The sequence below is a fragment of the Bombina bombina genome, chromosome 4 (genome assembly GCF_027579735.1).
Source record: "Bombina bombina isolate aBomBom1 chromosome 4, aBomBom1.pri, whole genome shotgun sequence".
Taxonomy (NCBI): domain Eukaryota; kingdom Metazoa; phylum Chordata; class Amphibia; order Anura; family Bombinatoridae; genus Bombina; species Bombina bombina.
This window is the reverse complement of record NC_069502.1, coordinates 496,276,467-496,302,898: the sequence shown is the minus strand read 5'-3', so window position 1 is coordinate 496,302,898 and position 26,432 is coordinate 496,276,467. Positions and strand designations below refer to the sequence as shown.

The 26,432-nt window shown below is 40.8% G+C and overlaps 1 protein-coding gene across 1 annotated transcript in view; it reads right to left on the bottom strand.

Moving 5' to 3' along the window:
• Window positions 1–26,432, bottom strand: part of ZNF451 (zinc finger protein 451) — a 215,049-nt gene that overhangs the window by 139,837 nt on the left and 48,780 nt on the right. The window contains exons 6-8 of the mRNA XM_053710403.1: window positions 24,089–24,239; window positions 22,527–22,653; window positions 21,611–21,764 (exon numbers count right to left, since the gene is read on the bottom strand). Of these exons, the coding sequence (XP_053566378.1) occupies window positions 21,611–21,764; window positions 22,527–22,653; window positions 24,089–24,239 (432 nt within the window). The remainder of the gene's footprint in view (window positions 1–21,610; window positions 21,765–22,526; window positions 22,654–24,088; window positions 24,240–26,432) is intronic.

The window sequence follows — 26,432 nt, the reverse complement described above, 5'->3', positions numbered from 1 at the left end:
GAGAAACCTCTATGACTTAGAGCTAAGCGTTCAATTTCCATACCTTCAAATTTAATGATTTGATCCTGATGGAAAAACGGACCTTGAGATAGTAGGTCCGGCCGTAACGGAAGTGGCCAAGGCGGGCAACTTGACATCCGAACCAGATCCGCATACCAAAACCTGTGTGGCCATGCTGGAGCCACCAGCAACACAAAAAACTGTTTCATGATGATTTTGGAGATTTCCAAACCCCTTGTGCTGTCAGAGATCCCCAACCTGAAAGACTCGCATCTGTTGAGATCACAGTCCAGGTTGGCCGAACAAAAACACAATTTATGCTTACCTGATAAATTTATTTCTCTTGTGGTGTATCCAGTCCACGGATCATCCATTACTTGTGGGATATTCTCATTCCCAACAGGAAGTTGCAAGAGGACACCCACAGCAGAGCTGTAATATAGCTCCTCCCCTAACTGTCATAGCCAGTCATTCGACCGAAAACAAGCCAAGAAAGGAGGAACCATAGGGTGTAGTGGTTACTGTAGTTTAAATTTAAAAATTACCTGCCTTAAAATGACAGGGCGGGCCGTGGACTGGATACACCACAAGAGAAATAAATTTATCAGGTAAGCATAAATTGTGTTTTCTCTTGTAAGGTGTATCCAGTCCACGGATCATCCATTACTTGTGGGATACCAATACCAAAGCTAAAGTACACAGATGAAGGGAGGGACAAGGCAGGAACTTAAATGGAAGGAACCACTGCCTGTAAAACCTTTCTCCCAAATATAGCCTCCGAAGAAGCAAAAGTATCAAATTTGTAAAATTTTGAAAAAGTATGAAGCGAAGACCAAGTCGCCGCCTTGCAAATCTGTTCAACAGAAGCCTCATTTTTAAAGGCCCAAGTGGAAGCCACAGCTCTAGTGGAATGAGCTGTAATCCTTTCAGGAGGCTGCTGTCCAGCAGTCTCATAGGCTAAGCGGATTAAGCTTCTTAGCCAAAAAGAAAAAGAGGTTGCCAAAGCCTTTTGACCTCTCCTCTGTCCAGAGTAGACAACAAACAAAGCAGATGTTTGACGAAAATCTTTAGTAGCTTGTAAGTAAAACTTTAAAGCACAGACCACGTCCAGATTGTGTAACACAAGGATGGAACCACAATCTCTTGATTGATATTCTTGTTAGATACCACCTTAGGTAAGAACCCAGGTTTGGTACGCAGGACTACCTTATCCGTATGAAAAATCAGATAAGGAGAATCACATTGTAAGGCAGATAGCTCAGAGACTCTACGAGCCGAGGAAATAGCTACCAAAAAAAAAAAAAAAAAAAAAAAAAGAACTTTCCAAGATAAAAGTTTGAACCTCTTCATTCCATAGATATCAAACGGAACTCCTTGAAGAACCTTAAGAACCAAGTTTAAGCTCCATGGTGGAGCAACAGGTTTAAACACAGGCTTGATTCAAACTAAAGCCTGACAAAATGCCTGAACGTCTGGAACATCTGCCAGACGCTAGTGCAAAAGAATAGACAGAGCAAAAATCTGTCCCTTTAAGAAACTAGCTGACAATCCTTTTTCCAAACCTTCTTGGAGAAAAGATAAAATCCTAGGAATCCTGACCTTACTCCATGAGTAACCCTTGGATTCACACCAATAAAGATATCTACGCCATACCTTATGGTAAATTTTCCTGGTGACAGGCTTTCGTGCCTGTATTAAGGTATCAATAACTGACTCGGAGAAGCCACGCTTTGATAAAATCAAGCATTCAATCTCCAGGCAGTCAGCCTCAGAGAAATTAGATTTGGATGGTTGAAAGGACCCTGAAGTAGAAGGTCCTGTCTCAGAGGCAGAGACCATGGTGGAAAGGATGACATGTCCACTAGATCTGCATACCAGGTCCTGCGTGGCCACGCAGGTGCTATCAGAATCACCGATGCTCTCTCCTGCTTGATCTTGGCAATCAGTCGAGGGAGCAGAGGAAACGGTGGGAACACATAAGCCAGGTTGAAAGACCAGGGCGCTGCTAGAGTATCTATCAGTGTCGCCTTGGGATCCCTGGACCTGGATCCGTAACACGGAAGCTTGGCGTTCTGGCGAGACGCCATGAGATCCAGTTCTGGTTTGCCCCAACGGAGAATCAGTTGTGCAAATACCTCCGGATGGAGTTCCCACTCTCCCGGATGAAAAGTCTGACGACTTAGAAAATCAGCCTCCCAGTGCTCTACACCTGGGATATGGATAGCTGATAGGTGGCAAGAGTGAATCTCTGCCCAGTGAATTATTTTTGAAACTTCTAACATCTCTAGGGAACTTCTTGTTCCCCCTCGATGGTTGATGTAAGCTACTGTCGTGATGTTGACCGACTGAAATCTGATGTACCTCAGAGTTGCTAACTGAGGCCAAACCTGAAGAGCCTTGAATATTGCTCTTAGTTCCAGAATATTTATTGGAAGGAGAGACTCCTCCTGAGTCCACGATCCCTGAGCCTTCAGGGAGTTCCAGACTGCACCCCAACCTAGAAGGCTGGCATTTGTTGTTACAATAGTCCAATCTGGCCTGCGAAGGTCATACCTTTGGACAGATGGACCCGAGATAGCCACCAGGGAAGAGGATCCCTGGTCTCTTGGTCCAGATTCAGTTGAGGGGCCAAATCTGTGTAAACCCTGCTCCACTGACTGAGCCTGCATAGTTGCAGCGGTCTGAGATGTAAGCGTGCAAACGGCACTATGTCTATTGCCGCTACCATTAAGCCGATTACTTCCATACACTGAGCCACCAAAGGGCGCGGAATGGAATGAAGAACCCGACAGGAATTTAGAAGCTTTGATAACCTGGACTCCGTCAAGGTAAATTTTCATTTCTACAGAATCTATCAGAGTCCCTAGAAAGGAAACTCTTGTAAGTGGGGATAGAGAACACTTTTCCTCGTTCACTTTCCACCCATGTGACCTCAGAAATGCCAGTACTACGTCCGTATGAGACTTGGCAATTTGGAAGTTTGACGCCTGTATCAGGATGTCGTCTAAATAAGGGGCTACTGCTATGCCCCACGGCCTTAGGACCGCCAAAAGCGACCCTAGAACCTTTGTAAAGATTCTTGGGGCTGTAGCTAATCCAAAGGGAAGAGCTACAACTGGTAATGCCTGTCTTGAAAGGCAAACCTGAGAAACCGATGATGATCTTTGTGTATCGGAATGTGAAGATAAGCATCCTTTAGATCCACTGTAGTCATATATTGATCCTCCTGGATCAGTGGTAGGATGGTACGAATAGTTTCCATCTTGGACGGAACTTTGAGGAATTTGTTTAAGATCTTTAGATCCAAAATCGGTCTGAAGGTTCCCTCTTTTTTGGGAACCACAAACAGATTTGAATAAAAACCCTGTTCCTCCTTTGGAACTGGATGGATCACTCCCATAACTAGGAGGTCTCGTACACAGTGTAAGAATGCCTCACTCTTTATCTGGTTTGCAGATAATTGTGAAAGGTGAAATCTCCCTTTTGGGGGGGGGGGAAGCTTTGAAGTCCAGAAGATATCCCTGGGATATAATTTCCAACGCCCAGGGATCCTGAACATCTCTTGCCCACGCCTGGGCGAAGAGTGAAAGTCTGCCCCCTACTAGATCCGTTACCAGATAGGGGGTCGTTCCTTCATGCTGTCTTAGAGGCAGCAGCAGGCTTTTTGACCTGCTTACCTTTTTTCCAGGTCTGGTTTGGTCTCCAGACCGTCTTGGATTGAGCAAAAGTTCCCTCTTGTTTATTATTAGAGGAAGTTGATGCCGCACCTGCCTTGAAGTTTCGAAAGGCACGAAAATTAGACTGTTTGGCCCTAGATTTGGACCTGTCCTGAGGAAGGGCACAACCTTTTCCTCCCGTGATAACAACAATAATCTCCTTCAAACCAGGCCCGAATAGGGTCTGCCCCTTGAAGGGAATGTTAAGTAGCTTAGATTTTAAAGTCACGTCAGCTGACCATGATTTAAGCCATAGCGCTCTGCGCGCCTGTATAGCAAAACCAGAATTCTTAACCGTTAGTTTATTCAAATGAACAATGGCATCAGTAATAAAATAATTGGCTAGCTTAAGTGCTCTAAGTTTGCCAAGTATGTCATCCAATGGAGTCTCTACCTGTAAAGCCTCTTCCAGAGACTCAAATCAGTACGCCGCAGCAGCAGTGACAGGGGCAATGCATGCAATGGGCTGTAGGATAAAACCTTGTTGAATAAATATTTTCTTAAGGTAACCTTCTAATTTTTTATCCATTGGCTCTAAAAAAGCACAACTGTCCTCGACAGGGATAGTAGTATGCTTTGCTAGAGTAGAAACTGCTCCCTCCACCTTAGGGACTGTGCCATAAGTCCCGTGTGGTGGCGTCTATTGGAAAACATTTTTCTAAAAATAGGAGGGGAAGAGAACGGCACACCTGGTCTATCCCATTCCTTATTAATAATTTCTGTAAACCTTTTAGGTATTGGAAAAACATCATTACACACCGGCACTGCAAAGCATTTATCCAGTCTACAAAATTTCTCTGGCACTGCAATGGTATCACAGTCATTCAGAGCAGCTAAAACTTCCCTAAGTAACACGCGGAGGTGTTCAAGCTTAAATTTAAATGTAGAAATATTAGAATCAGGTATCTTTCCCGAGTCATTAACATCACCCACTGACTGAAGCTCTCCTTCCTCAGCTTCTGCATATTGTGAGGCAGTATCAGACATGGTTCTTAAAGCGTCAGTATGCTCTGCATTTTGTCTCACCCCAGAGCTATCTCGCTAACCTCTAAGTTCAGGTAGTCTGGCTAATACCGCTGACAGTGTATTATCCATGACTGCCGCCATGTCTTGTAAAGTAAACGCTATGGGCGCCCTAGATGTACTTGGCGCCATTTGAGCGTGAGTCCCTTGGGCGGGAGTCAAAGGGTCTGACACGTGGGGAGAGTTAGTCGGCATAACTTTCCCCTCGTCAGATTCCTCTGGTGATAATTTTTTTAAAAACAGAATATGATCTTTATTGCATAAAATGAAATCAGTACATTTGGTACACATTCTAAGAGGGGGTTCCACCATGGCTTTTAAACATAATGAACAAGGAGTTTCTTCTATGTCAGACATGTTTATACAGACTAGCAATGAGACTAGCAAGCTTGGAAAACACTTTAAATCAAGTTAACAAGCAAATATAAAAAACGGTACTGTGCCTTTAAGAGAAACAAATTTTGTCAGAATTTGAAAAACAGTGAAAAAATGCAGTAAATCAAACGAAATTTTTACAGTGTATGTAATAGGCTAGCAGAGCATTGCATCCACTTGCAAATGGATGATTAACCCCTTAGTTCAAAAAACGGATCAAAAAAACGAAATAGACAATTTTTTAACAGTCACAACCAACTGCCACAGCAAGCTGTGGTCCTACCTTCCCCAATAAACGACTTTGGAAAGCCTTTGAGCCCTTTAGAGATGTCCTATAGCATACAGGGGACTCCTGAGGGAAGCTGGATGTCACAGTTTGTAATTTTAACTGCACCAACTGTAACTTTTATACTATAACAGTGGAAAGCCTCAGTAAAACTGTTTCTAGTCAAAATTTAAGCCAGCCATGTGGAAAAAACTAGGCCCTAATAAAGTTTTATCACCAATGCATATATAAAAACGATTAAACATGCCAGCAAACGTTTATATTGCAATATCATAAGGGTATTACCCCTGGGAGTAAGCATGATACCACTCGTTATTAAATCACTGTATTCAGGCTTAACTAACATTAATCCGGTATCAGCAGCATTTTCTAGTGTTTTCCATCTCTAGAAAAAATTATAACTGCACATACCTGATAGCAGAATAAACTGCACGCCATTCTCTCGCTGAAGTTACCTCATCTGTGTAATCCCCTCAGACATATGTGAGAATAGCAATGGATCTTAGTTACAACCTGCTAAGATCATAGAAACCTCAGGCAGATTCTTCTTCTATTTACTGCCTGAGATAAAAACATAATTTATGCTTACCTGATAAATTCCTTTCTTCTGTTGTGTGATCAGTCCACGGGTCATCATTACTTCTGGGATATAACTCCTCCCCAACAGGAAATGCAAGAGGATTCACCCAGCAGAGCTGCATATAGCTCCTCCCCTCTACGTCAGTCCCAGTCATTCGACCAAGAATCAACGAGAAAGGAGTAACCAAGGGTGAAGTGGTGACTGGAGTATAATTTAAAAGATATTTACCTGCCTTAAAACAGGGCGGGCCGTGGACTGATCACACAACAGAAGAAAGGAATTTATCAGGTAAGCATAAATTATGTTTTCTTCTGTTATGTGTGATCAGTCCACGGGTCATCATTACTTCTGGGATACCAATACCAAAGCAAAAGTACACGGATGACGGGAGGGATAGGCAGGCTCATTATACAGAAGGAACCACTGCCTGAAGAACCTTTCTCCCAAAAATAGCCTCCGAAGAAGCAAAAGTGTCAAATTTGTAAAATTTGGAAAAAGTATGAAGCGAAGACCAAGTTCCAGCCTTGCAAATCTGTTCAACAGAGGCCTCATTCTTAAAGGCCCAAGTGGAAGCCACAGCTCTAGTGGAGTGAGCTGTAATTCTTTCAGGAGGCTGCTGTCCAGCAGTCTCATAGGCTAAACGTATTATGCTACGAAGCCAAAAAGAGAGAGAGGTAGCAGAAGCTTTTTGACCTCTCCTCTGTCCAGAGTAAACGACAAACAAGGAAGAAGTTTGGCGAAAATCTTTAGTTGCCTGCAAGTAGAACTTGAGGGCACGAACTACATCCAGATTGTGTAAAAGACGTTCCTTCTTTGAAGAAGGATTTGGACACAAGGATGGGACAACAATCTCTTGATTGATGTTCCTGTTAGTGACTACCTTAGGTAAGAACCCAGGTTTAGTACGCAGAACTACCTTGTCTGAGTGAAAAATCAGATAAGGGGAATCACAATGTAAGGCTGATAACTCAGAGACTCTTCGAGCCGAGGAAATAGCCATTAAAAACAGAACTTTCCAAGATAACATCTTTATATCAATGGAATGAAGGGGTTCAAACGGGAGACCCTGTAAAACGTTAAGAACTAAGTTTAAACTCCATGGTGGAGCAACAGCTTTAAACACAGGCTTGATCCTAGCTAAAGCCTGACAAAAGGACTGGACGTCTGGATTTTCTGACAGACGTCTGTGTAACAAGATGGACAGAGCTGAAATCTGTCCCTTTAATGAACTAGCTGATAAACCCTTTTCTAAACCTTCTTGTAGAAAAGACAATATCCTAGCGATCCTAACCTTACTCCAGGAGTAACCTTTGGATTCGCACCAGTATAGGTATTTCCGCCATATTTTATGGTAAATCCTTCTGGTAACAGGCTTCCTAGCCTGAATCAGGGTATCAATAACCGACTCAGAAAAACCACGTTTTGATAAAATCAAGCGTTCAATTTCCAAGCAGTCAGCTTCAGAGAAGTTAGATTTTGATGTTTGAATGGACCCTGTATCAGAAGGTCCTGTCTTAGAGGTAGAGACCAAGGCGGACAGGATGACATGTCCACTAGATCTGCATACCAAGTCCTGCGTGGCCAAGCAGGTGCTATTAGAATTACTGATGCTCTCTCCTGTTTGATTTTGGCAATCAATCGAGGAAGCAGCGGGAAGGGTGGAAACACATAAGCCATCCTGAAGTTCCAAGGTGCTGTCAAAGCATCTATCAGAACTGCTCCCGGATCCCTGGATCTGGACCCGTAGCGAGGAAGTTTGGCGTTCTGGCGAGACGCCATGAGATCTATCTCTGGTTTGCCCCAACGTCGAAGTATTTGGGCAAAGACCTCCGGATGAAGTTCCCACTCCCCCGGATGAAGAGTCTGGCGACTCAAGAAATCCGCCTCCCAGTTCTCCACTCCCGGGATGTGGATTGCTGACAGGTGGCAAGAGTGAGACTCTGCCCAGCGAATTATCTTTGATACTTCCATCATTGCTAGGGAGCTTCTTGTCCCTCCCTGATGGTTGATGTAAGCTACAGTCGTGATGTTGTCCGACTGAAACCTGATGAACCCCCGAGTTATTAACTGGGGCCAAGCCAGAAGGGCATTGAGAACTGCTCTCAATTCCAGAATGTTTATTGGAAGGAGACTCTCCTCCTGATTCCATAGTCCCTGAGCCTTCAGAGAATTCCAGACAGCGCCCCAACCTAGTAGGCTGGCGTCTGTTGTTACAATTGTCCAGTCTGGCCTGCTGAATGGCATCCCCCTGGACAGGTGTGGCCGATGAAGCCACCATAGAAGAGAATTTCTGGTCTCTTGATTCAGATTCAGAGTAGGGGACAAATCTGAGTAATCCCCATTCCACTGACTTAGCATGCATAATTGCAGCGGTCTGAGGTGTAGGCGTGCAAAAGGTACTATGTCCATTGCCGCTACCATTAAGCCGATCACCTCCATGCATTGAGCTACTGACGGGTGTTGAATGGAATGAAGGACGCGGCATGCATTTTGAAGTTTTGTTAACCTGTCTTCTGTCAGGTAAATCTTCATTTCTACAGAATCTATAAGAGTCCCCAAGAATGGAACTCTTGTGAGAGGAAAGAGAGAACTCTTCTTTTCGTTCACTTTCCATCCATGCGACCTTAGAAATGCCAGAACTAACTCTGTATGAGACTTGGCAGTTTGAAAGCTTGAAGCTTGTATTAGAATGTCGTCTAGGTACGGAGCTACCGAAATCCCTCGCGGTCTTAGTACCGCTAGAAGGGCACCCAGAACCTTTGTGAAGATTCTTGGAGCCGTAGTCAATCCGAATGGAAGAGCTACAAACTGGTAGTGCCTGTCTAAGAAGGCAAACCTTAGATACCGGTGATGATCTTTGTGGATCGGTATGTGAAGGTAAGCATCCTTTAAATCCACTGTGGTCATGTACTGACCCTCTTGGATCATGGGTAAGATTGTCCGAATAGTTTCCATTTTGAACGATGGAACTCTTAGGAATTTGTTTAGAGTCTTTAAATCTAAGATTGGCCTGAAAGTTCCCTCTTTTTTGGGAACCACAAACAGGTTTGAGTAGAACCCTTGTCCTTGTTCCGACCACGGAACCGGATGGATCACTCCCATTGTTAACAGATCTTGTACGCAGCGTAGAAACGCTTCTTTCTTTATCTGGTTTGTTGACAACCTTGACAGATGAAATCTCCCTCTTGGGGGAGATAATTTGAAGTCTAGAAGGTATCCCTGAGATATGATCTCTAGTGCCCAGGGATCCTGAACATCTCTTGCCCAGGCCTGGGCGAAGAGAGAGAGTCTGCCCCCTACTAGATCCGGTCCCGGATCGGGGGCTCTCGGTTCATGCTGTCTTTGGGGCAGCAGCAGGTTTCCTGGCCTGCTTGCTTTTGTTCCAGGACTGGTTAGGCTTCCAGCCTTGCCTGTAACGAGCAACAGCTCCTTCCTGTTTTGGTGCAGTGGAGGTTGATGCTGCTCCTGTTTTGAAATTCCGAAAGGGACGAAAATTAGACTGTCTAGCCTTAGCTTTGGCCTTGTCTTGAGGTAGGGCGTGGCCCTTACCTCCCGTAATGTCAGCGATAATTTCTTTCAAACCGGGCCCGAATAAGGACTGCCCCTTGAAAGGTATATTAAGTAATTTGGACTTAGAAGTAACATCAGCTGACCAGGATTTTAGCCACAGTGCCCTGCGTGCCTGTATGGCGAATCCTGAGTTCTTAGCCGTAAGTTTGGTTAAATATACTACGGCCTCCGAAATGAAAGAATTAGCTAGTTTAAGGACTCTAAGCCTGTCCGTAATGTCGTCTAGCGTAGAGGAACTAAGGTTCTCTTCAAGCGACTCAATCCAAAATGCTGCCGCAGCCGTAATCGGCGCGATACATGCAAGGGGTTGTAATATAAAACCTTGTTGAACAAACATTTTCTTAAGGTAACCCTCTAATTTTTTATCCATTGGATCTGAGAAAGCACAGCTATCCTCCACCGGGATAGTGGTACGCTTAGCTAAAGTAGAAACTGCTCCCTCCACCTTGGGGACCGTTTGCCATAAGTCCCGAGTGGTGGCGTCTATTGGAAACATCTTTCTAAATATTGGAGGGGGTGAGAACGGCACACCGGGTCTATCCCACTCCTTAGTAACAATTTCAGTTAGTCTCTTAGGTATAGGAAAAACGTCAGTACTCGCCGGTACCCGCAAAGTATTTATCCAACCTACACAGTTTCTCTGGTATTGCAACAGTGTTACAATCGTTGAGAGCTGCTAAGACCTCCCCTAGTAGTACACGGAGGTTCTCCAATTTAAATTTAAAATTTGAAATATCTGAGTCCAATCTGTTTGGATCAGAACCGTCACCCACAGAATGAAGCTCTCCGTCCTCATGCTCTGCGAGCTGTGACGCAGTATCAGACATGGCCCTAGCATTGTCAGCGCACTCTGTTCTCACCCCAGAGTGATCACGCTTGCCTCTTAGTTCAGGTAATTTAGACAAAACTTCAGTCATAACAGTAGCCATATCTTGTAATGTTATCTGTAATGGCCGCCCAGATGTACTAGGCGCCAAAATATCACGCACCTCCCGGGCGGGAGATGCAGGTACTGTCGCGTGAGGCGAGTTAGTCGGCATAACTCTCCCCTCGCTGTTTGGTGAAATTTGTTCACATTGTACAGATTGACTTTTATTTAAAGTAGCATCAATACAGTTAGTACATAAATTTCTATTGGGCTCCACCTTGGCATTGGAACAAATGACACAGATATCTTCCTCTGAGTCAGACATGTTTAACACACTAGCAAAAAAACTTACAACTTGGTTATAATCTTTTTTAGCAAAAAAACGCACTGTGCCTCAAAGAGGTACTAACGATTAAATGACAGTTGAAATAATGAACTGAAAAACAGTTATTGCATCAAACTTTAAAACAACACAACTTTTACAAAGGTTTGTTCCCATTAGTAAAAAACAACACTAATTAAATTTGTACATAAGAAAACAAAACAACGTTTTTTATACACAGTCACTATAAGAATTCTCACAGCTCTGCTGAGAGAATTTACCTCCCTTCAAAGAAGTTTGAAGACCCCTGAGATCTGTCAGAGATGAACCGGATCATGCAGGAAATATAAAAGTAGCTGACTGGAATTTTTTGATGCGTAGCAAAGAGCGCCAAAAACGGCCCCTCCCTCTCCCACACAGCAGTGAAGAGAAACGAAACTGTCACAATTAAAGCAAAAAACTGCCAAGTGGAAAATAATGCCCAAATATTTATTCACACAGTACCTCAGCAATGTAAACGATTCTACATTCCAGCAAAAACGTTTAACATGAGAATAGTTATTAAAAGGATTAGTGACCTTTAACACAGTAGTTCCGGTGAAATACCATCCCCAGAATACTGAAGTGTATACATACATGTCATTTTAACGGTATGGCAGGCTTTTCTCATCAATTCCATTCAGAAAATAAAAACTGCCACATACCTCAATGCAGATTCATCTGCCCGCTGTCCCCTGATCTGAAGCCTTTACCTCCCTCAGATGGTCGAGAACAGCAATATGATCTTAACGACTCCGGTTAAAATCATAGTAAAAAATCTCTGTCAGATTCTTCCTCAAACTCTGCCAGAGAAGTAATAACACGCTCCGGTGCTATTTTAAAATAACAAACTTTTGATTGAAGTCATAAAAACTAAGTATAATCACCATAGTCCTCTCACACATCCTATCTAGTCGTTGGGTGCAAGAGAATGACTGGGACTGACGTAGAGGGGAGGAGCTATATGCAGCTCTGCTGGGTGAATCCTCTTGCATTTCCTGTTGGGGAGGAGTTATATCCCAGAAGTAATGATGACCCGTGGACTGATCACACATAACAGAAGAAATAGCACAACTCCGGTACTATTTAAAAATAACAAACTTTTGATTGAAGAAAATAAACTAACTATATTTAACCACTCTCTCCTACAACATCCTAGCTTGTTAAGAGTTGCAAGAGAATGACTGGCTATGACAGTTAGGGGAGGAGCTATATTACAGCTCTGCTGTGGGTGTCCTCTGGCAACTTCCTGTTGGGAATGAGAATATCCCACAAGTAATGGATGATCCGTGGACTGGATACACCTTAAAGAGAAAGAAGCCCCTTGAACCAAACGATGGTGATCTATCCACCATGTCAGAGAGTGTCGTACATTGGGATTCAAGGATATTAATTGTGATATCTTTGTATAATCCCTGCACCATTGATTCAGCATGCAAAGCTGTAGAGGTCTCATGTGAAAACGAGCAAAGGGGATCGCGTCCGATGCTGCAGTCATGAGACCTAAAACTTCCATGCACATAGCCACTGAAGGGAATGACTGAGACTGAAGGTGCCGGCATGCTGCGACCAATTTTAAACGTCTCGTCTGTTAGAGACAGAGTCATGGACACTGAATCTATCTGGAAACCTAAAAAGGTGACCCTTGTCTGAGGAATCAAGAAACTTTTTTGTAAATTGATCCTCCAACCATGTTTCCGAAGAAACAACACTAGTTGATTTGTGTGAGATTCTGCAGTAAGTAAAGACTGAGCTAGTACCAAGATATAGTCCAAATAAGGAAACACCGCAATACCCTGTTCTCTGATTACAGATAGTAGGGCACCCAGAACCTTTGAAAAGATTATTGGAGCTGTTGCTAGGCCAAATGGAAGAGCAACAAATTGGTAATGCTTGTCTAGAAAAGAGAATCTCAGAAACTGATAGTGTTCTGGATGAATCGGAATATGAAGGTATGCATCCTGCAAGTCTATTGTGGACATATAATGTCCTTGCTGAACAAAAGGCAGAATAGTCCTTATAGTCACCATCTTGAAAGTTGGTACTCTTACATAACGATTCAAAATTTTCAGATCCAGAACTGGTCTGAATAAATTTTCTTTCTTTGGTACAATGAATAGGTTTGAATAAAACCCCAAACCTTGTTCCTGAAGAGGAACTGGCATGATTACCCCTGAAGACTCCAGGTCTGAAACACACTTCAGAAAAGCCTGAGCTTTTACTGGATTTACAGGGATGCGTGAGAGAAAAAAATCTTCCCACAGGAGGTCTTACTTTGAATCCTATTCGATACCCTTGAGAGACAATGCTCTGAATCCAATGATTTTGGACAGATCTTATCCAGAAATCCTTGAAAAACCTTAATCTGCCCCTACCAGCTGAGTTTGGTTTCCTAAATGGCTTGGATTTATTCCAATTTGAGGAAGGCTTCCAATTGGAAGCAGATTCCTTGGGAGGAGGATTGAGTTTTTGTTCCTTATTCTGACGAACGGAACGAAAACGGTTAGAAGCCTTAGATTTACCCTTAGGTTTTTTATCCTGAGGCAGAAAAACTCCTTTTCCTCCAGTGATAGTTGAAATAATAGAATCCAACTGAGAACCAAATAAATTATTACCCTGGAAAGAAAGAGATCGTAATCTACATTTAGATGTCATATCAGCATTCCAAGATTTAAGCCACAAAGCTCTTCTAGCTAATACAGCTAAAGACATGGATCTAACATCAATTTTGATAATATCAAAAATGGCATCACAAATAAAATGATTAGCATGTTGCAGTAAGCGAGTAATGCTAGATATGTCAGGATCCAATTCACGTTGCGCTAAATTCTTCAACCAAAAAGTTGAAGCAGCCGCAACATCAGCCAAAGAAATAGCAGGTCTGAGAAGATGACCTGAATATAAATAGGCCTTCCTTAGATAAGATTCAAGCTTCCTATCTAAAGGATCCTTAAAGGAAGTACTATCTTCCATAGGAATAGTGGTACGTTTAGCAAGAGTAGAAATAGCCCCATCAACTTTGGGGATTTTTTCCCAAAACTCTATAGATTTTGCTGGTAAAGGATACAATTTTTTAAACCTTGAAGAAGGAATAAAAGAAGTACCTGGCTTATTCCATTCCCTAGAAATCATATCAGAAATAGCCTCAGGAATAGGAAAAACCCCTGAGGAAACCACAGGAGGTTTAAAAACAGCATTTAAACGTTTATTAGACTGAACGTCAAGAGGACTGGTTACCTCAATATCCAAAGTAATTAACACTTCTTTTAATAAAGAACGCATATACTCTATTTTAAATAAATAAGTAGATTTGTCAGTGTCAATGTCTGAGGAAGGATCTTCTGAATCAGATGAGGATAAATTATTATGTTGTTGGTCATTTGAAATTTCATCAGCTAAACGAGAAGTTTTAAAAGACCTTTTTCGTTTATTAGAAGGTGGAAATGCAGACAGCGCCTTCAGAATAGAATCAGAAACAAATTCTTTAAAATTTACAGGTATATCATGCACATTAGAAGTTGAAGGAACTGCAACTGGCAATGTACTATTACTGATGGAAACACTATCTGCATGTAAAAGTTTATCATGACAACTATTACAAATGACATTTGGTGGAATAATTTCTACACTTTTACAACAAATGCACTTAGCTTTGGTAGAACCGATGTCAGGCAGCAATGTTCCAGCAGAAACTTCTGAGACAGGATCAGATTGGGACATCTTGCTCAATGTAAGAGAAAAAACAACATATAAAGCAAAATTATCTATTTCCTTATATGACAGTTTCAGGAATGGGAAAAAAATGCAAAAGCATTGGCCTCTGATAGAGAAAAAAGCAAGAGGCAAACATCAATGGGGTATCAAAATAATGAAAAAAAATTGGCGCCAAGTATGGCGCACAACGTAACGTAAACTTTCTTGGCGCCAAAAATAACCAGAAATGACACACTTGCGTCACTGACGCCGCCGTGTGAAAGGTCTCGGCGCCACGTAAGTTGCGTCAAACGTATTTTTTCGCGCCAAAAATATTTTCGCGCCAAGAATGACGCAATAAAGTTTAGCCTAATACCCGCAATAGCAAGAAGTAGTCAATTGAAAAAAAGACTAAACCCCAGGTAAGATTTAAATTTTTTAAAATGTTTAAATTCCCCAAATATGAAACTGACAGTCTGCTGAAGGAAATACATGAACCTGACTCATGGCAAATATAAGTACAATACATATATTTAGAACTTTATATAAATGCATAAAGTGCCAAACCATAGCTGAGGTGTCTTAAGTAATAAAAAAACATACTTACCAAAAGACACCCATCCACATATAGCAGATAGCCAAACCAGTACTAAAACAGTTATTAGTAGAGGTAATCGTCGATCTGAAAAGGGAGGTAGGAGATGCATCTCTACGACCGATAACAGAGAACCTATGAAATAGACCCCCGTTAGGGAAATCATCGTATTCAAATAAGTGATACTCCCTTCACGTCCCTCTGACATTCACTGTACTCTGAGAGGAATCGGGCTTCAACAATGCTGAGAAGCGCATATCAACGTAGAAATCTTAGCACAAACTTACTTCACCACCTCCATAGGAGGCAAAGTTTGTAAAACTGAATTGTGGGTGTGGTGAGGGGTGTATTTATAGGCATTTTGAGGTTTGGGAAACTTTGCCCCTCCTGGTGGGATTGTATATCCCATATGTCACTAGCTCATGGACTCTTGCCAATTACATGAAAGAAATAGCTATTGATGGTGCAACCTTTTTTTTCCACATCTGTAAAATTAAAATACGGCCGATTATTATGGCCGTATTAAATAATTTAGTTTTTTTTATACTAGGCCATGCGAACAAAAAAAAAAGGATATGAACTGGCAGTAAGGAAATCCTATCATTGGGTATTGTGTTAAGACAGTAGATTATCTTAAGCCAAAATTGTTTTATTTTTAGACAGAACCACATACAGTGTAGATCAGCTGGAGCTCCATTATATTTAAGGCAATTGCTTGTACATTTAGATAATTTTGAAGACTTAATATAGGCATCGTTGATTAACTTAATATGCGATTCTTTCCAAGAACAGGAGACAGGGGCCTCTTTAACCCAATTAATACTTGCTTGTACTTTCTCTGGAGTTTTATATCTTGGAAGTGGGGCCTCCATTTTGTTAACAAGGTATCTAGAGCTAGTTGGCCATGTTTGGCCAATAACATTTTATATAGTAATGAGAGAGTGTATTCTAAGTCTATATATGTTAATATAATCTCCTAATTTCCCATATTGAAATATGTCCGATCTTGTGCCTACATATCCAGATATATAATGCCTAAGTTGTAAATAAGCATAAAAGTTATTTTGGGGATATTATTTTTTATATTCATGCCCTAGGGATTCAAAGGTTTTTATTATGTAGGTTCTCTCTAGGCATTTTCATATCAGGCCTTTTTGTTCCCAGGACCTGAATAACAGAGTCTACCCCAGGTAGAAAGAGAGGGTTGCATCGAATGGGTAAAAGGGAGGAGAAGTGGCAATTTATATCAAGTGCTGAGCAGAGCTATTGCCATGTGTTAATATTACGAAATATATAAAAGGTTACAAACCTTTATTGGAAGTTGGGCTATAGGGCAGTGGATAATAGCTTTTAATGCATATGGGGAAACCATGATCTCTTCGATTTGAAGATTTGTAAAATAATTATTTCTAGTAATCCAATCAACTGCGAAGCGTGCTAATATTGTAGTATTATACTGTACCACTTTATGTTTGGAAGAGCGAATCCACCATACTCTGATGTTAGAAATAGCTTACTTATAGATAGGCCAAGTCTTTTACCCTTCCAGATACATTTAGTGCAGTCCTTATTGAAATGCTTTATTTAAAATAAAAAGTGAGGGAAGAGGATAGTTTTTATTATCATTATCTTGGCCGACAATATGGGGAATGTGGACCATTTTTGCAGTTTCCTGGAAGTGTTTATAAAAAAAAAAAAAAAAAAAAAAAAAAAAAAAAAGACATAGTTAAGTTGGTACCACCTATTAGGATCTTTGTGCAGGTTAATTCCTAAATATTTAACAGTCTCTACTTCCTTAACAGGATGTCATTTAAAGCTATTTTTATTCTGATGGATCCAAAAGACTTCGGATTTACTTAAATTGAGTTTGTAGCCTGAAAATGAGCTAAAAAGATCAAAAATGGTTAGTACAATCTGGATGTTTTTCCAAGTATTTATGAGGAAAAGAAGATCATTGGCATACAAAGATAGGACTATATTCTCTCCTGTTTGATACAAGCAATGACTCGTGGAAAGAGAGTAAACGGAGGAAACAGGTATGCCAACCTGAAAACCCAAGGAACCACCAGAGCATCTATCAAAACGGCCTGCGGATCTCTTGACCTTGAACTGTACCTTGTAAGCTTGGCGTTCTGACGGGACGCCATCAGATCTAACTCTGGCACCCCCCATTTGAGGTCTAAGCTGGAACACACCTCTGGATGGAGTTCCCACTCCCCGGGATGAAAAGTCTGTCAGCTCAGAAAATCCGCTTCCCAGTTGTCTACTCCTGGAATGTGGATGGCAGATAGATAGCAATTGTGGGTCTCTGCCCACTAAGAAATCTGAGTAACCTCCTTCATTGCTAAAGAACTCGAGTTCCTCCCTGATGATTGATGAAAGCCACAGAGGTTATGTTGTCTGACTGGAACCTGATAAATTGGGCTGAGGACAACTGAGGCCAAGCCAATAGAGCTTTGTAAATCGCCCTCAAATCCAAGATGTTGATGGGAAGAGCAGACTCCTCCCAAGTCCAAAGGCCCTGAGCTTTTAATGAGTTCCAGACTACTCCCCAGCCCAGCAGGCTGGCGTCCGTGGTCACGATCACCCAGGAAGGTCTCCGAAAGCATGTGCCCTGAGACAGATGTTCCTGAGAAATCCAACATGGGAGAAAATCCCTTGATGACTGATCTAACTCTATTCTCTGATATAGATCCGCATGGTTGCCATTCCATTGACTGAGCATGCACAACTGGAGAGCTCTCAAATGGAATCAAGCAAAAGGAATGATGTCCATGGAAGCCACCATCAGACTGATTACCTCCATACATTGAGCCACTGAAGGATGAGCCGTAGCCTGACGAGAGAGGCAAGAGGAAATTATTTTGTTTTTCCTGACCTCTGTCAGAAAAATCTTCATCAATAGAGAATCTATTATGGTCCCTAAGAACACTACTCTTGTAGCAGGGGAAAGGGAGCTTTTTCCAGATTCACATTCCATCCGTGGGAACAAAGAAAAAAAAGACAACAATATCTCTGTGTGAAATTTTGCTTGTTGAAAATATGGTGCCTGAACCAATATGTCGTCCAGGTAGGGTGCCACAGCAATCCCACGAGAACGGATCACTGCCAAAAGAGCCCCCAGACCCTTGAAAAAATTCTGGGAGCTGTGGCTAGACGAAATGGAAGGGCCACGAACTGGAAATGTTTGTCCAGAGAGGCAAATCTCAGGAATCTGTGATGGTCCCTGTGAAAAAGAACATGAAGATATGAATCCTTTAGGTCTATGGTTGTCATGAACTGACCCTCTTGTACTAAAGGAAGAATGGAGCATATAGTCTCCATCTCGAAGGATGGAACTTTGAGAAACTTGTTTAGACACTTCAAGTCTAGAATGGGACAGAAAGTTCCCTCTTTTGTTTTGGGACGTAGCCGGAGAAAGTCGAGGTATTATTTTAACAGCATCATACTGAGACACATTAGGCTCAAAAATGTTACCTTTATTTTGCAAGGTTTTCTTGACACATGAAGAACAAAATTGCATAGGAGCTGCAATTTGTGCATCTAAACATAAGCATGAATTCATGAGAGCAGGCTCTTGCTCCATATCAGACATGTTGTGAAACAGTAAATAAACTTGTACAGATAAGTTTCAAAGATTTTAATATTCAATTAAAATAAGCTAAGGAAAAAATACAGTTTAAAATTATGTAAGAAAAGTTAAGAAAAAAACATTTAATAAACATCACATAAACTTCTAAAATGCCACTCAGGTAACCCCACACCTCAATTACTGAGGTGCCTTGCTGTTACCAATTAAGACCGAATCACCCAGAAATGGAGAAAAACAACTTTTTCCTCATTAACGATATGAAGTAAAGCCGGTCATGTGACCGCAACTGCCGAGCTCAAATTACTGCTGCGACACAGAGAGGCACTACTTCCTGGTACACTGAGTACCAGAAATAACAGTTTTTTCAAACCTGACAGTTTAAAATGTTGCATCGTTTTATTTTAAAACAAAGGGGAAATGAATAAACTGCTGAAATAGAAAATTCAGCCTTACTTTCAGTTTAAACTTGTATTGTTTTATCAAGTAAATAAAGCCTAATAAAAACATTTTACCCTTTCTTTTTAAAATAGTTTAAAGGGCCACTGTAAGTAAATATTTTCTATGCCTGTTACAAACTAACTACCCCAAATACGCTTTTTATCAATAGCATTTCATTAACATATCTCTACCGTATATCAGAAATCTTGTCTGCAAATTTAATTGTTTTCCAAACCCACTCCGTGGGTATCCTTTGCTCTGTACCAATCCGTTTACAATACCTAGGTTTCAAAATGGCGCTTTAAACACAAAGTTATTGGTTTAAGTATTTTGAACATGCAGTGCTGAAAATAGTGGGCAGGATAACGTGACATCATCGGCGAATAAAAGATATAACTTTTAGAACGTTATGAAACTTCGTTTTGGAGAAAATATAGGTCAGTAGGTTTTAATTAATGTTTATTAACTTTAATATGTTAGTTGTTTAGCTTAAAAATTATAACAGAAAGTAATCCTTTAAATGTTAGTCTCACACATGCTACAGTGCCTGCTTCATGCCCCAGTGTAACCTATACAACATGATCATCTATGTCCCAGTAAAAAAGCAGTGATTTTAATTTGTTAAGTGCATGGTCTGCCCAACTGGAAGAAAAAGCACTTACCTGCTCCGCTGTCCAGCATGTAGACAGTTACAAGGTATGAGAGGACACAGTTCCACACAGAGATCTTTGAAAAAGAAAGAACAGTGTAGCCAACTCTGGCTTTCTAAACTAGGGCAGCAATTTTTAGGAAAACGCACTAAGTAACACTTTACAAGGAATGACGTGGAATATGGCTATACCCCAAAACTTACTTGTAGATGAAATCACCGAAGGCAAAGATAATGACTGGGGGTTGTGGGTAAGGGAGTGATACTTAGCAGTTTCACTGTGGTGCTCTTTGCCTCCTCCTGCTGGCCAGGAGTGATATTCCCAAAAGTAATTACTCAAACCATGGACTCGCCATATCTTAGGAAAGTAAAGATAGAACAGAGTAAACCTACTCTGGCTTTCTATACCATGGGCTGCAAATATGTTAGGAAAAACGCAGCAAGGCCCACCTCACAAGTTCCTATCTGCTTTAAACCCACCACTACCCTACTGAAGAGATTAACGTGGACTACGGCTAGTCCCAAAAATCTTGCTTGTAGCGAAAAATTCCAATTTTCTTCAGACACCAAAACTTCACCTCCTCCATTGAGCCCTCCATTTATATCACAAAGAGAATGACTGGGGATTGTGGGAAGGGGAGTGATACTTAACAGCTTTGATGTGGTGCTATTTGCCTCCTCCTGCTGGCCAGGAATGACATTCCCACTAGTAATTGATGACATCATGGACTCACCATATCTTAGGAAAGAAATTGTATGTTTTATCCAAATCATGAAAGAAAATGTTGGGGTTTCCTGTCCCTTTAAGATTCTATATCCATATTATTTAATAAAAGTTACCAATTAAAAATGACAAGAAAGTTAAAAATTACAAGAATGCATAAATTATATTATATATTTATGCATAAATTATACGATGGTGCAATATGCCAAAAAAATAACCTCATGACAAAAATTCCTGACAAATGTTAAAACTACAAATTCTGATTTTGGCTGACAGTTGCTGCCAAGTTATTATTACTAAAACAATCATAAATATAAGGGCATGAAACCCCTTCTCTTAACTGAGGGGCCTTGATATACACTTGTATGGTGAGGGAGTGTGAAAAGGGTCTCTTAAATTTGCCAGATCTTCCAAAATATTACCAATGCTGTGCTGTGAGGTACCTATTATGTCATGTCACTGTTTATGGCAATCACTCAACAGATGCACCAACAAAAGGATCACATATATACTATGTATTGTAGGGAACAACAGTAGACCCCAATGATTTTCTCTATATACTTATGAGTCTAACAGGTTATCATTGTTGCCATGGTGATCCCCAGATATCACCTGAACATGTAGAGTAAGTGTAATTTGCAAAATTACTCTTTAAAGGGACAGTATACACCAATTATCATATAACTGCATGCAATAGACACTACTATAAAGAATAATAAGCACAGATACCGATATAAAAATCCAGTATAAAACCGTTTAAAAACTTACTTAGAAGCTCCCAGTTTAGCTCTGTTAAAAAGGTAGCTAAGAACACCCACTTTAAGTGGGAAATTACAGACACTCCCACCTCTCCCCCTTCCTCTGCATATGAAAAGACTCTTTACACAAACAGGAGCAAGCTGGAATAGGTATACCTCTGTATTCTCCTAAAACTTTGGGGCTTCGATAGGAGTCTGAAAATCAGAGCATTATTATTTAAAAATAAAGCAAAACTATACATTTAAACAAAAAAACAACAACCCTGTATCGGCTATATAAATGGATCATCTATAAAACATTTATGCAAAGAAAGATCGAGTGTATAATGTCCCTTTAAGGTCTATTTGTTCTTTACAGTATAGTATATGAAGATAAAGTTACCTCCCAGTTGGATAGCCTGCTGAAAATGGTTCCGTCCAGACATGTGCTGTAGACATTCATCCCTCAATGTGAAAAGCAGATAGCAACTGGGACAAGCAAAGCACTGGATAACCTGTGGTGGTACGTGTCTTTCATGGCCGTCCAATAGTTTTGCCTGAGGAGAAAATATATTAAACAAATTGCAAATTTATATCAGTTTTTTACTGAAATTAAAGAATTTATTAAGCTAAGAAGTAAATTAGATATATATATTTATAGGCTATGATGCAATTTAGGGTCTACTGATTCCAAATGGCACTTGGTCTTTGCGTACCTCCAAATAACTGACAAACAAAAAGGCTATTGCGTTATTTACTTTATTTTTCTCCACTTTTATCTGTTAATGTATCTATAATTTTAAGTCCCTTCTCATATTAAATCAACAATGTTTAAAGACAAGTTCTACATTTGAAAATCAGATCCAAAATGTGAGTGATAGTTTAGATGGACTTTAATTGATCACTTCTAAATTAACTTACTTTTTAATCTAGCCACGCCATTCTAATCCCCGGCTCTTTGGCCCACCCACTTCAAAACTCATTTTTTGTGAGCTGACAGTTTGAACTGTTCTCCAATCTGCACTTCTTTTGTAGCTAGAGCGCCGATTGGAGAACAGTTCAAACGGTTAATAAAATATGAGTTATAAGTGGGTGGTTGGAGCGGCTAGATAAAAAAATTAAGTTACAGCACATCTTCATTAAAAATTATCAATTAAAGTCCCTTTAAAATATCGTTTAGTTTTCGGACCTTATTTTAAAACATGTTAAATTTACCATCACTTTAAATTTTAACTCCTTGAGAGCTTTGCTGCAGCTGTAAAATTGAATTGGGGGGGGGGGGGGGGGGTGGAGAGGATCCTCCAGATAGGTTCACATACTTTTGCAGACATGTGGTCTTTATAATCCTTTATGGTTGCAAATCTCCCAAGACATATCACACAGGAAAAGGAGTTAAAAGGTGTTCCATGAAGAGCAATAGTTGGATCGCACGGTGAATGATCAAACCTGAAATGATACGTCATTTGTTTTCAGAACTACTTCAATACAAACATTTTATTCTATAACCGGTAGCCAGATCTCTACTCCATACGTCTTCTAAAAAGATTTTAAGATTATTAAATATTTTAGAAACAATTTGGCTCTACTATTGTCATGTAGTTTGATTTAAAGGGACATAAACACCTGGTAATCACAAGACTTTTGTGTACTGTTGCAATAAATAAAAGATACAGTGTGAAAGCTTGCTGTATAGACATACATTGTTTGCTGCAATTGTTTTTCATTGCCCAAACTGCCCTCATCAGTTACAGTATTTGGAGAAGCCTATTTGGAATATGTTTCTGGAGTACACAAAGTTAGTCCCTGTCATTTTTTTAGAAAAACTTGTATGGCTTAGCAGTATGTTATTTAATCCCTATGCTGAGAACTATTAGAAGGTCATTAAATTGCTATAAAATAGGTTGAGATCTGTGCATATCCTAAAAAGGCTAAGTAAAAATAGTTTAAAAATTACTAGCAAGTATTTTAAAATAATTAAAAAACCAAAACGAATTACATAGCTAAACTGCCTGGAGCAGCCATCTCCACCCCTCTTATCAGTGTTTAGACAAAGGCATTCACAGCTTCTAGGCATGCTCCAGCAGATAATCCCTATGCACTTTTGCATTCTACCAAAACACAATAGATATAGATTCAGCCATAGAAGGAAATGTGTGGGGGGAGTTAGAGCTTTACAATTCAGAAACTAAAAGGAAAGGGTTAATGGTGAGGCAATGCAGTATAAATTTGAAGGTAAAGTAATTAAAGTACATATTATATTTTGTCTCTATCCCAACTTGTTTTATGTCCCTTTAAACACTGAAAATTGTGATATAAAACTTAATTATGTTATTAAAATATTCATGCTATATACTTTAATTTGCCCATTGTTCTTGTAATTTAACTGAACATTTTTGAAAATTACAATAATCTCGAGTTTGTATATAGTAATGGGCACTGACATGTTGAAACCTAGGTCTCCCTTATCTGATTTATTCTGCTGAAGAGAATTAAGAACAGATAAGGTTAACATTTTATTTATCACGTTTAACGCCCCTTTAACATTGCTATATTCCACATAACCATCATTTGCACATTTATCTATCCCTAGTTGTCCTCAGCAGAAAAGATTAGATAGGGGAAACCAATGTTTCAACATGGTGATATCCATTACTTTATACAAACTAAAGAACTTTACAGAATCTAAAACTTTACACATTTCTTTAATAACATTATATCTAGCATTTACTGTTCAATGTCCCTTTAAGGACAACTATGTGGCAGGATTAGGCTAGTGCAAGCTGCAGCATACACTTCCAATGGCCTTAATTGACAAAAAAAAAAAAAAAAAAAACATTTAAGTTAAAAAGGAAAATAAAATTTACGAAAATGGAAAACAAACCTTTTCAGGTGACCTAATAACAAGTGGCCATTGTCAAATTTTCTATTGCAGTTCATTATGGGGCAAACAATGGACTTGCTGTTCATACTTCTTTGCTGATCTGGTTGGTGTGCGATTCTACGGCTTGAATTAACCACTCCAGGCTTGAGACCTGTAAAGGTGCTTTTAAAGTTACTGTTTAAAGGACCAGTAAAATATGGTGGAGCTGCCCTCACATCTTAGCCTTTTGAAAGTTACATGAAAAACGTACCCATATCTTTCTTGGATCCACATTCTCACTCACACCCCAAATAACACTTAAACCTTCCATACAAATACGCCTGAAACTTCTACAGTTCTCCCTTAACGCAGCAAAAACTCTAATAGCGTGCAATTAGAAATCATAAATTATGCTTACTTGATAATTTTCTTTTGTTCAGAAGGAAATAGTCCACAGCTGCATTCATTACTTTTGGGAAATTCAGAACCTGGCCACCAGGAGGAGGCAAAGACACCCCAGCCAAAGGCTTAAATACTCCTCCCACTCCCCTCATCCCCCAGTCAGTCATTCTGCCGAAGAACAAGGAACAGTAGAAGAAATATCAGGGTGAAAAGGTGCTAGAACAACAAAATTACGGCCGTCCCGCATAAAAACACAGGCGGGGAGCTGTGGACTCTTTCCAACTGAAGAAAAGAAAATTATCAGGTAAGCATAAATTTATGTTTTTCTTCATAAATGGAAAGAGTCCACAGCTGCATTCATTACTTTTGAGAAAACAATACTCACGCTATAGAGGGAAGGTACAAGAGGCGGCCCATTCTGAGGTCACCAGGCCTGAAAACCCCTACCTAACAAAATCCTGCTTCGTCCGAAGCTGAGAACAACTTTGAAAAAAGAAAAAGGCCCAAGGACAATGACCCGCAGATAGTCCACAAGCCTTGCTAGAGACCGCAGGAACTAGACTCAACTGAGTCAACAGCTTCCAAGAGACACCGCGCCCAGAAGTCGGTCTCCAAACAACACACCCCTTACTAAAGAAAGAGGAAAAACTACCGTATTCTTCCACAAAGAAAAGACATGGAGAAAAACATGATTGTACTTGTAAAGTGCGGCTAATCCCTCTTAAGGGACTCAAGGCGCTGCTCATTTTATCAACCTCGAAAGGAGGAAAGGCTGAGTAGACCCCGCCGGGGATCGAACTTGCAACCCTCGGTTTGCTACAGTGCATTAGTATGCTGAGCTAGCAGTACGGCTAGCATTAGGAACTCCAGAAAAAAATCCTAAAAAGGTTACAAACCCAGAGCAAAAAACCTGATAAACCCGGGTGAGGCTAACAGAGACCCAACCAGTCTCATAGAAACAAGGGAGGCAACGCCCAGACCCCAGAAATACAGAAACCACGGGATAAGGCCGGGAGTCTGAAACAGAGAGAGGATCTTCCCCTAACACAGTGCAACCACACTCTAGAAAGCAACTGAAGGCGAAGGTCCCCAAGTCGCAAAAAGGTAGCTCAGAAATATTCAGAAACGAAACCTTGTGCAGCAAGCTCAGATAGGTCTGATGAACAACACCTGAAGCAAAAAACACTGCACATTGCAGTCATCTAAAAATGACTGTGAAACTTAAATACTTGCAGGGCAAGTAGAAAGCAGCTGAAGATAGTAGATCCTTTAGATTGCCAAGTATCCACTAACCAGCTGATAACGTTGCAGGCTATCTAATGGCCGCCAGCCCTCCCCACAAATCTTGATGGAGAAAGGAGAAACCTCAAAGAGGCTTACCGTACCTCGAATGGTCAGAGGACGAAATAGAGCAACAGATCTCAGATCCTGCTCCAGCACCGGACCAGCCCAAGCGACAGACATGTCCGATAGACAGGAGGGATAGAAAGACCCCAACCACAAGCCCCCAGGGAATGGAAGCAAAAAGGGGGAACTCACCCACCCCAACAGAGCTCGGGTGCCAACCCAATCCGCTCCTCCAAAATAAGGCACTCCCAAGGAGAACCCCTAAGACCTGAACAGAGAAAAGTGCAATAGATTCGTAGGAAGACCTGTCACAACTCTTAGACAGTCTCTACGTAGAGAGATCAATTTCCAACAGGTGGAACAGAGCCCCCAGAGCAGCAGATGCTGCCCCTTACAGAATAAGCCACCTGATCCAACCTCCTACACACAGGGCAGGACAATGACCCTACAGAGGGAGGAAACCCAAGCTCATAAGGAAGACACACTGCCCCCTCAAAAAAGAAAGGCACAGATAAGAACAGCGTACATGTCCATATGAAGCCATAGTATGATCAAAACACGGACCGAATGAAAAATCATCCAGACACCACTGTTGACCCAACAGAGAAAAAAAACT